General features: G+C 57.0%; 1 protein-coding gene across 1 annotated transcript in view; it reads left to right on the top strand.

Annotated features, from left to right (window-relative positions):
• CHD8 (chromodomain helicase DNA binding protein 8) overlaps positions 1-12,480 on the top strand; it is a gene marked incomplete at its 3' end in the record, with an annotated part of 85,815 nt that overhangs the window by 34,354 nt on the left and 38,981 nt on the right. Inside the window, exons 11-15 of the mRNA XM_033084351.1 lie at positions 1,092-1,213; positions 3,086-3,329; positions 5,631-5,807; positions 9,315-9,458; positions 10,971-11,226. Coding sequence (XP_032940242.1) covers positions 1,092-1,213; positions 3,086-3,329; positions 5,631-5,807; positions 9,315-9,458; positions 10,971-11,226 — 943 coding nt within the window. The remainder of the gene's footprint in view (positions 1-1,091; positions 1,214-3,085; positions 3,330-5,630; positions 5,808-9,314; positions 9,459-10,970; positions 11,227-12,480) is intronic.

Raw genomic sequence — 12,480 nt, 5'->3', positions numbered from 1 at the left:
ACTTTCACACAGCTCAGACAGGTGAGGCTGGCAGACAGCTGAGACAGGTGGGGCTCTCAGACAGGTGAAAGACCCACAGGCAGGTGAGACACAGGTGGGACACAGGTGAGACAGGTGAGAGACCCACAGGTGAGGCTTTCAGACAGGTGGGACAGGTGAGAGACTCATAGACAGGTGAGACACAGGTGAGACAGGTGAGGCTGGCTGACAGGTGAGACAGGTGAGAGACCCACAGGTGAGGGTTTCAGACAGATGAGACACAGGTGAGAGACCCACAGACAGGTGAGACACAGCTCAGGCAGGTGAGACACAGGTCAGACAGGTGAGGCCTTCAGACAGGTGAGAGACCCACAGGTCAGACAGGTGAGGCTCTCATACAGGTGAAACAGATGGGACACAGGTGAGACAGGTGAGACTTTCAGACAGGTGAGACTCAGGTGAGACACAGATAGGTCAGACAGGTGAGGCTTTGTCAGGGCAGACAGGTGAGACAGGTGAGAGACTCACAGGTGAGACAGGTGAGGCACTCACAGACAGGTGAGACAGGTGGGACGCAGGTGAGAGTTTCAGACAGGTGAGACAGGTGGGAGACTCAGGTCAGACAGGTGAGGCTTTCTTAGGTGAGACAGGTGAGACAGGTAAGAGACTCACAGGTGAAACAGGTGAGGCTCTCAGAGACAAGTGAGACACAGGTGAGACATTTGCAGACAGGTGAGGCTTATACAGGTGAGACAGGTAAGACACAGATGCTCACGGACAGGTGAGACAGGTGAGAGATTCACAGACAGGTGAGACACAGGTGAGACACAGGTGAGACACATTGGCAGGTGAGACAGATAAAACACTCATAGGTGAGATACAGGTGAGACACTCACAGGTGAGACTGGCAGATGAGCCCCACCCCCTGCCAGGTGTGACCCCAGCACAGGTGAGCTCACCTGGCCTCACCTGAGCTCCCTTTGGGGTCACCATCGAACATTCCTGATGAGTTTGGGTCATTTTGGGTCATTTCTGATCATTTCAGTGACATTTTAATTTCGTTTTTTATCATTTTTGTGCTCACCTGTCTCACCTGTCTCACCTGTCCGCAGCCACGCCCCCAGGCCGGCGCCTGGAAGAAGCTGGAGGCGTCCCACGAGTACAAGAACCACAATCAGCTGAGGGAATATCAACTGGAGGGGGTGAACTGGCTGCTCTTCAACTGGTACAACAGGTGAGCTCACCTGGGCACAGGTAACACACACCTGTACAGGTAACACACACCTGTACAGAGATAAACACACCTGGGACAGGTAAACACAGCCAGCTGAGGGAATATCAACTGGAGGGGGTGAACTGGCTGCTCTTCAACTGGTACAACAGGTGAGCTCACCTGGGCACACCTGAGAACAGGTAACACACACCTGTACAGAGACAAACACACCTGGGACAGGTAAACACAGCCAGGTGAGGGAATATCAACTGGAGGGGGTGAACTGGCTGCTCTTCAACTGGTACAACAGGTGAGCTCACCTGGGCACAGGTAACACACACCTGTACAGGTAATACACACCTGTACAGAGATAAACACACCTGGGACAGGTAAACACAACCAGGTGAGGGAATATCAACTGGAGGGGGTGAAGTGGCTGCTCTTCAACTGGTACAACAGGTGAGCTCACCTGGGCACAGGTAACACACCTGGGGACAGGTAACACACACCTGTACAGAGATAAACACACCTGGGACAGGTAACCACAACCAGCTGAGGGAATATCAACTGGAGGGGGTGAACTGGCTGCTGTTCAACTGGTACAACAGGTGAGCTCACCTGGGCACAGGTCACACACCTGTACAGGGATAAACACACACCTGTACAGGGATAAACACACCTGGGACAGGTAAACACAGCCAGGTGAGGGAATATCAACTGGAGGGGGTGAACTGGCTGCTCTTCAACTGGTACAACAGGTGAGCTCACCTGGGCACAGGTAACACACCTGGGGACAGGTAACACACACCTGGGACAGGTAACACACACCTGTACAGAGATCAACACACCTGGGACAGGTAAACACACCTGGGACAGGTAAACAGTTGAGCACAGGTGAGAGTAATTGGTGTAATGGGTCAGCACACCTGGGCACAGGTGAGAGCACACCTGGGACAGGTAAGGACACCTGGGACAGGTAAGGACACCTGGGAATGGGTGAGAGTAATTGGTATGACAGGTGAGCACACCTGGGCACAGGTGAGAGCAGCTGGGGAGGTAGATGTGTGTTACCTGTTCCAGGTGTGCATTACCTGCCCCAGGTGTGCATTACCTGTCCCAAGTGTGCATTATCTATCCCAGGTGTCCATTACCTGCCGCAGGTGTGCATTACTTGTGCCAGGTGTGCATTACCTGTCTCAGGTGCGCCTTACCTGTCTCAGGTGTGCATTACCTGCCCCAGGTGTGCATTATCTATCCCAGGTGTGCATTACTTGTCCCAGGTGTGCGTTCCCTATCCCAGGTGTGCTTCACCTGTCCCAGGTGTGAGTTACCTGCCCCAGGTGTGCATTACCTGTCTCAGGTGTGCCTCACCTGCCCCAGTTGTGCATTACCTGCCTCAGGTGTGCATTACTTGCTGTAGGTGTGCATTATCTCTCCCAGGTGTGCATTATCTGCCCCAGGTGTGCATTACCTGTCTCAGGTGTGCATTACCTGTCCCAGGTGTGCATTACCCATCTCAGGTGTGCGTTACCTGTCCCAGGTATGTGTTACCTGTTTTAGGTGCACATTATCTGCCTCAGGTGTGCATTACTTGGCTCAGGTGTGCATTACCTGTCCCAGGTGTGCATTATCTGTCCCAGGTGTGTGTTCCTTGCCTTAGGTGTGCATTACCTGTGTCCAGGTGTGCATTACCTGTTGCACGTGCACGTTACCTTTAACAGGTGTGCATTACCTGTCCCGGGTGTGCCTGACCTGTCCCAGGTGTGCATTACCTGTCCCAGGTGTGCATTACCTGTCTCAGGTGTGCCTGACCTGCCCCAGGTGTGCCTCACCTGTCCCAGGTGTGCCTCACCTGCCCCAGGCGTGCCTCACCTGCGCTCACCTGTCCCTCAGGCAGAACTGCATCCTGGCGGACGAGATGGGGCTGGGCAAGACGATCCAGTCGATCGCGTTCCTGCAGGAGGTGCACGGCGCAGGTGTGCGCGGCCCTTACCTGGTGATCGCGCCGCTGAGCACCATCGCCAACTGGGAGCGCGAGTTCGGCACCTGGACGCACCTGAACACCATCGTGTACCACGGGAGCCTGGCGTCGCGGCAGATGATCCAGCAGTACGAGATGTACTGCAAGGACAGCAAGGTGAGCTCACCTGTGCACACCTGTGCACACCTGTGATACACCTGTATGGGTTACACACCTGTACACACCTGTATATACACACCTGAGCACACCTGAACACCTGGCCTCGAGACAAATGATCCAGCAGTACGAGATGTACTGCAAGGACAGCAAGGTGAGCTCACCTGTGCGCACCTGTGTGGGTTAGAATGGGTTACACACCTGTACATACACACCTGAGCACACCTGAACACCTGGCCTCGAGGCAGATGATCCAGCAATACGTGATGTACTGCAAGGACAGCAAGGTGAGCTCACCTGTGCACACCTGTGCACACCTGTGATACACCTGGATAGGTTATACATCTGTACACACACACCTGAGCACACCTGTGCACACCTGAACACCTGGCCTCGAGACAGATGATCCAGCAGTACGAGATGTACTGCAAGGACAGCAAGGTGAGCTCACCTGTGCACACCTGTGATACACCTGTATGGGTTAGAGTGGGTTATACACCTGTACAGACACACCTGTGCACACCTGAGCACACCTGAACACCATCGTGTACCACGGCAGCCTGGCGTCCCGGCAGATGATCCAGCAGTACGAGATGTACTGCAAGGACAGCAAGGTGAGCTCACCTGTGCACACCTGTGTGCGTTAGAATGGGTTATACACCTGTACACACACACCTGAGCACACCTGTACACACCTGAGCACACCTGAGCACACCTGAGCACCTGGCATTGAGACAGATGATCCAGCAGTACGAGATGTACTGCAAGGACAGCAAGGTGAGCTCACCTGTGCACACCTGTGTGGGTTAGAATGGGTTATACACCTGTACATACACACCTGAGCACCTGGCCTCGAGGCAGATGATCCAGCAGTACGAGATGTACTGCAAGGACAGCAAGGTGAGCTCACCTGTGCACACCTGTACACACCTGTGTGGGTTATACATCTGTGTACACCTGTACATACGCATCTGTACACACACACCTGTACACACCTGGACACCATTGTGTACTGCAAGGACAGCAAGGTGAGCTCACCTGTACACACCTGTATGGGTTATAAGGGGTTACACACCTGTACACACACACCTGTCTCATCTGCAGGGCCAGCTGATCCCAGGTGCACACAGACTCACCTCACACCTGTCCCTCACGTTTCTCACGTGTCTCACCTGTCCCTCATTTGTCTTACCTGTCTCACTTGTGCCTCACCTGTTTTGCCTGTTACCTGCAGGGCTGATTGATCCCAGGTGCACACAGTGTTTGAGATTATTCCATCTCACCTGTGTCACCTGTGTTACCTGTCCCCCCAGGGCCAGCTGATCCCAGGTGCACACACACTCACAGTGTGAGATGATATCTTACCTGTCTCACCTGCAGGACCGGCTAATCCCAGGCACACACAAACTCACTTGTCTCACCTGTGTTACCTGTCTCTCACCTGTCTCACCTGTCTTATCTGTCCCTGTCTCACTTGTCTCACCTGTTTCTCACCTGCAGGGCCGGCTGATCACAGGTGCACACAGTGTTTGAGATGATCCCATCTCACCTGTCTCACCTGTCCCATCTGTCCCACCTGTCCATGTCTCACCTATCTCACTTGTCTCACTTGCAGGGCCGGCTGATCCCAGGCGCACACACACTCACCTGTCTATGTCTCACCTGTCCCTCACCTGTCTCACCTGTCTCACCTGTTTCATCTGCAGGGCCGGCTGATCCCAGTGACACACAGCCTGATCTGTATTACCTGTCTTATCTCTCTTACCTGTCTCACCTGCCTCACCGTCTCACCTGTCTTACCTGTCCCTGTCTCACCTGTCTTACCTGTCCATATCTCACTTGTCTCACCTGTCTACGTCTCACATGTCTCACCTGTGTTACCTCTCACCTGTCTCTCTCACCTATCTCACTTGTCTCACCTGTCTCACCTGTTCCTCAGCTATCTCACTTCTCTCACCTGTCTCACCTGTCTCACCTGTCTCACGTGCACAGCTGGTTAATCCCAGGTGCACACAGTATTTCTGGTGATCCGATCTCACCTGTCTCACTTGTCTCACCTGTCCATGTCTCACCTGTCTCACCTGTCCATGTCTCACTTGTCTCACCTGTGTCTCACCTGTTACCTGTCCCCAGGGCCAGTTAATCCCAGGTGCGTACAAGTTCGACGCGCTCATCACCACCTTCGAGATGATCCTGTCACACCTGTCTCTCACCTTTCCCACCTGTGTTACCTGTCCATATCTCACCTGTCCCACCTGTTTCACCTGTCCCTCACCTGTCTCACCTGTTCCTTACCTGCAGGGCCGTCTGATCCCAGGTGCGTACAAGTTCGACGCTTTGATCACGACCTTCGAGATGATCCTGTCCGACTGTCCGGAGCTGCGCGAGGTCCAGTGGCGCTGCGTGGTCATCGACGAGGCGCACCGGCTCAAGAACCGGAACTGCAAACTGCTGGACAGCCTGAAACACATGGAGCTGGTGAGGGGCACACCTGGGCACACCTGGGCACACCTGGGCACACCTGGGGACAGGTACAGCACACCTGGGCACAGGTACAGCACACCTGGGGACAGGTACAGCACACCTGGGCACACACACCGGCTCAAGAACCGGAACTGCAAACTGCTGGACAGCCTGAAACACATGGAGCTGGTGAGGGACACACCTGGGCACACCTGGGCACACCTGGGCACACCTGGGCACAGGTACAGCACACCTGGGGACAGGTACAGCACACCTGGGCACACGCACCGGCTCAAGAACCGGAACTGCAAACTGCTGGACAGCCTGAAACACATGGAGCTGGTGAGGGACACACCTGGGCACACCTGGGCACACCTGGGGACAGGTACAGCACACCTGGGGACAGGTACAGCACACCTGGGCACACGCACCGGCTCAAGAACCGGAACTGCAAACTGCTGGACAGCCTGAAACACATGGAGCTGGTGAGGGACACACCTGGGCACACCTGGGCACACCTGGGGACACCTGGGCACACCTGGGGACAGGTACAGCACACCTGGGCACAGGTACAGCACACCTGGGCACACACACCGGCTGAAAAACCGGAACTGCAAACTGCTGGACAGCCTGAAACACATGGAGCTGGTGAGGGGCACACCTGGGCACACCTGGGCACACCTGGGCACACCTGGGGACAGGTACAGCACACCTGGGCACACCTGGGCACACCTGGGGACAGGTACAGCACACCTGGGCACAGGTACAGCACACCTGGGGACAGGTACAGCACACCTGGGCACACACACCGGCTGAAAAACCGGAACTGCAAACTGCTGGACAGCCTGAAACACATGGAGCTGGTGAGGGACACACCTGGGCACACCTGGGCACACCTGGGCACACCTGGGGACAGGTACAGCACACCTGGGGACAGGTACAGCACACCTGGGCACACACACCGGCTGAAAAACCGGAACTGCAAACTGCTGGACAGCCTGAAACACATGGAGCTGGTGAGGGGCGCACCTGGGCACACCTGGGCACACCTGGGCACACCTGGGGACAGGTACAGCACACCTGGGCACACCTGGGCACACCTGGGGACAGGTACAGCACACCTGGGCACACACACCGGCTGAAAAACCGGAACTGCAAACTGCTGGACAGCCTGAAACACATGGAGCTGGTGAGGGGCGCACCTGGGCACACCTGGGGACAGGTACAGCACACCTGGGCACAGGTACAGCACACCTGGGCACACCTGGGCACACCTGGGGACAGGTGCAGCACACCTGGGGACAGGTACAGCACACCTGGGCACACACACCGGCTCAAGAACCGGAACTGCAAACTGCTGGACAGCCTGAAACACATGGAGCTGGTGAGGGGCACACCTGGGCACACCTGGGCACACCTGGGCACACCTGGGGACAGGTACAGCACACCTGGGGACAGGTACAGCACACCTGGGCACACACACCGGCTGAAAAACCGGAACTGCAAACTGCTGGACAGCCTGAAACACATGGAGCTGGTGAGGGACAGCACACCTGGGCACACCTGGGCACACCTGGGCACAGGTACAGCACACCTGGGCACAGGTACAGCACACCTGGGCACACACACCGGCTCAAGAACCGGAACTGCAAACTGCTGGACAGCCTGAAACACATGGAGCTGGTGAGGGGCGCACCTGGGCACACCTGGGCACACCTGGGGACAGGTACAGCACACCTGGGGACAGGTACAGCACACCTGGGCACACACACCGGCTGAAAAACCGGAACTGCAAACTGCTGGACAGCCTGAAACACATGGAGCTGGTGAGGGGCACACCTGGGCACACCTGGGCACACCTGGGGACACCTGGGGACAGGTACAGCACACCTGGGGACAGGTACAGCACACCTGGGGACAGGTATCACACACCTGGGCACAGGTATCACACACCTGGGGGCAGGTACAGCACACCTGGGGACAGGTACAGCACACCTGGGCACACACACTGGTTGAGGAGCTCTTCAGCCTCACCTGTGCCTGTCTCACCTGTCTCACCTGTCCCTGTCTCACCTGTGTTACCTGTCTGTATCTCACCTGTCTCACCTGTCCCACCTGTCTCACCTGTCTGTATCTCACCTGTCTCACCTGTCTGTATCTCACCTGTCTCACCTGTCTCACCTGTCTCACCTGTCTCACCTGCAGGAGCACAAGGTGCTGCTGACGGGCACACCTTTGCAGAACACGGTCGAGGAGCTCTTCAGCCTCACCTGTCTCACCTGTCTCACCTGTCTCACCTGTCTGTATCTCACCTGTCTCACCTGTCTCACCTGTCTCACCTGTCTCACCTGTCTGTACCTCACCTGCAGGAGCACAAGGTGCTGCTGACGGGCACACCTTTGCAGAACACGGTCGAGGAGCTCTTCAGCCTCACCTGTCCCTGTCTCACGTGTCTCACCTGTCTGTGTCTCACCTGTCTCACCTGTCTCACCTGTCTGTACCTCACCTGCAGGAGCACAAGGTGCTGCTGACGGGCACACCTTTGCAGAACACGGTCGAGGAGCTCTTCAGCCTCACCTGTCCCTGTCTCACCTGTCTGTATCTCACCTGTCTCACCTGTCTCACCTGTCTCACCTGTCTGTATCTCACCTGTCTCACCTGTCTCACCTGTCTCACCTGTCTGTGTCTCACCTGTCTCACCTGTCCATGTCTCACCTGTCTCACCTGTCTCACCTGTCCCACCTGCAGGAGCACAAGGTGCTGCTGACGGGCACACCTTTGCAGAACACGGTCGAGGAGCTCTTCAGCCTCACCTGTCTCACCTGTCTCACCTGTCTCACCTGTCTGTATCTCACCTGTCTCACCTGTCTCACCTGTCTCACCTGTCTCACCTGTCTCACCTGCAGGAGCACAAGGTGCTGCTGACGGGCACACCTTTGCAGAACACGGTCGAGGAGCTCTTCAGCCTCACCTGTCCCTGTCTCACCTGTCTGTATCTCACCTGTCTCACCTGTCTCACTTGTCTCACCTGTCTCACCTGTCTCACCTGTCTCACCTGCAGGAGCACAAGGTGCTGCTGACGGGCACACCTTTGCAGAACACGGTCGAGGAGCTCTTCAGCCTCACCTGTCCCTGTCTCACCTGTCTGTACCTCACCTGTCTCACCTGTCTCACCTGTCTCACCTGCAGGAGCACAAGGTGCTGCTGACGGGCACACCTTTGCAGAACACGGTCGAGGAGCTCTTCAGCCTCACCTGTCCCTGTCTCACCTGTCTCACCTGTCTCACCTGTCTCACCTGTCTGTATCTCACCTGTCTGTATCTCACCTGTCTCACCTGTCTCACCTGTCTGTACCTCACCTGCAGGAGCACAAGGTGCTGCTGACGGGCACACCTTTGCAGAACACGGTCGAGGAGCTCTTCAGCCTCACCTGTCCATGTCTCACCTGTCCCTGTCTCACCTGTCTCACCTGTCTCACCTGTCTCACCTGTCTCACCTGTCTCACCTGTGTCTCACCTGCAGGAGCACAAGGTGCTGCTGACGGGCACACCTTTGCAGAACACCGTCGAGGAGCTCTTCAGCCTCCTGCACTTCCTGGAGCCGTCGCAGTTCCCGTCCGAGGCCGAGTTCCTCAAGGACTTCGGAGACCTCAAGACCGAGGAGCAGGTGAGGGGCGCACCTGGGCGCACCTGGGGGGACACCTGGGACTGCTGGGATACACCTTGGGTTGCTGGGATACGCCTGGGGGTGCTGGGATACACCTGGGGGCACCTGGGATACACCTGGGGTACAGCTGGGAACACTGGGATACACCTGGGCACACCTGGGGACACCTGGGGGGCAGTTGGGACTGCTGGGATACACCTGGGGCGCACCTGGGAACACCTGGGATATACCTGGGACTACTGGGATGTACCTGGGGGGACATCTGGGCACACCTGGGAACACCTGGGATATACCTGGGACTACTGGGATGTACCTGGGGTACACCTGGGGGGACCTGGGCGCACCTGGGGGGACACCTGGGACTGCTGGGATACACCTGGGGTACACCTGGGAACACCTGTGAACACTGTGACATACTTGGCGTATACGTGGGAACACCTGGGCACACCTGGGATACGCCTGGGGCTGCTGGGGTACACCTGGGGTATACCTGGGCATACCTGGGGGCACTGGGATGTACCTGAGAACATCTGGGATACACCTGGGGGCACTGGGATGTACCTGGGAACACCTGGGCACACCTGGGATATATGTGGAGCACTGGGATACACCTGGGGTACAGCTGGGAACACTGGGATGTACCTGAGACCACTGGGGTATACCTGGGAACACCTGGGGGAACACCTGGGGGTGCTGGGATACAGCTGGCAGCACTGGGATATATCTGGGAACACCTGAGCACACCTGGGGTATACCTGGGAGCACCTGGGCACACCTGGGAGCATGCCTGGGACCACTGAGATGTGCTTGGGATATACCTGGGGTACACCTGGTAATGTCTGGGGCACACCTGGAGACACCCAGGTGCATCCAGGGTGCACCCAGGTGTACCTAGGTGTACCCAGGGCATTCCCAGGTGTATCCAGGGCACACCTAGGTACTTGCAGGTGTGTCTAGGTGTACCCAGGTGTACCCAGGGCATGCCCAGGTGTACCCAGGTGTATCCCAGGTGTACCCAGGTGTACCCAGGGCATGCCCAGGTGTGCCCAGGTGCGATGGGTACACACAGCGTGTACAGAAGTGTACTCAGGGCACATCCAGGTGTTCCCTGGTGCACACAGGTGTATGCAGGGCACACCAAGGTGTACCCAGGTATATCCAGGGCACACCCAGGTGTATCCAGGGTGCACCCAGATGCACCCAGGGTATGCACAGGTGTACCCAGGGTACACCTAGGTTCATGCAGGTGTACCCAGGTGCACCCAGGGGTACTCAGGGCACATTCAGGTGTACCTAGGTATACTCAGGTGTATCTGGGTGTATCCAGGGCACACCCAGGTGTACCCAGGTGTACCCAGGTGTACCCAGGTGTATCCAGAGCACACCAAGGTGTACCCAGGGTGCTCCCAGGTGCACTCAGGATGTATCCAGGGCACACCCAGGTGCACCCAGGGTGCTCCCAGGTGTACCCAGGTGTGACAGGTGTTGTCCCCCCCCCCCCCACGTGCCCAGGTGCAGAAGCTGCAGGCGCTGCTGAAGCCGATGATGCTGCGGCGCCTCAAGGAGGACGTGGAGAAGAACCTGGCCCCGAAACAGGAGACGATCATCGAGGTGGAGCTGACCAACGCGCAGAAACGGCTCTACCGCGCCATCCTGGAGCGCAACTTCGCCTACCTGGCCAGGGGGGCGGGGCACGGCAACGTGCCCAACCTGCTCAACACCATGATGGAGCTGCGCAAGTGCTGCAACCACCCCTACCTCATCAACGGTGAGTGAGCGCACCTGGGCACAGGTACACACACACCTGGGGGCACCTCAGTACACAGAGATACACCTGGGCACACCTGGGCACACCCACACCTGCTCAACACCATGATGGAGCTGCGCAAGTGCTGCAACCACCCCTACCTCATCAACGGTGAGTGAGCGCACCTGGGCGCACCTGGGCACACCTGGGGGCACCTGTGTGCACCTACAGACACACCTGAGCACACCTGAGCACACCTGAGTATAGATACAGAAACACCTGGGTACATACAGACACATAGAGACACACCTGAGCACACCTGGGCACACCCACACCTGCTCAACACCATGATGGAGCTGCGCAAGTGCTGCAACCACCCCTACCTCATCAACAGTGAGCGAGCGCACCTGGGGACACCTGGGCACACCTGGGGACACACCTGGGCACACCTGAGCACACCTGAGTACATAGAGACACACCTGGATACATACAGGTACACACAGACACACCTGAGTACAGATACAGACACACCTGGGCACTCACAGATACACACAGACACACCTGGGCACACCTGGGCACACCCACACCTGCTCAACACCATGATGGAGCTGCGCAAGTGCTGCAACCACCCCTACCTCATCAACGGTGAGTGAGCGCACCTGGGCGCACCTGGGCACACCTGGGCACACACCTGAGTACACCTGGGCACACCTGAGTATAGATACACACACACCTGGGCACACCTGAGTACATAGAGATACACCTGGGTACACCTGGGTACACCTGAGCACAGATACAGACGCACCTGGGTACATAGAGACACATACAGACACACCTGAGCACACCTGGATACACCTAGGAACACACCTGAGCGCTCACAGACACACCTGGGCGCACCTGGGCACACCTGGATACACCTGGGTACACCTAGAGACACACCTGAGCACACTTAGGCACACCTGGATACACCTGGATTCACCTACAGACACATAGATACACCTGGAGACGCACCTGAGCGCTCACAGACACACCTGAGCACTCACAGATACACCTGGGTACACCTGAGCACACCTGAGTATAGATACAGACACACCTGAGTACATACAGACACACCTGAGCCCACCTGGATACACCTACAGACACGTAGATACACCTGGAGACACACCTGAGCACTCACAGACACACCTGAGCACTCACAGACACACCTGAGTGCACACACACACACCTGGGCACACACACACACACCTGGGCACAGATACAGACACACCTGAGTGC

The sequence above is a fragment of the Catharus ustulatus genome, chromosome 38 (genome assembly GCF_009819885.2).
Source record: "Catharus ustulatus isolate bCatUst1 chromosome 38, bCatUst1.pri.v2, whole genome shotgun sequence".
Taxonomy (NCBI): domain Eukaryota; kingdom Metazoa; phylum Chordata; class Aves; order Passeriformes; family Turdidae; genus Catharus; species Catharus ustulatus.
This window is presented reverse-complemented; position numbering and strand designations above follow the sequence as displayed.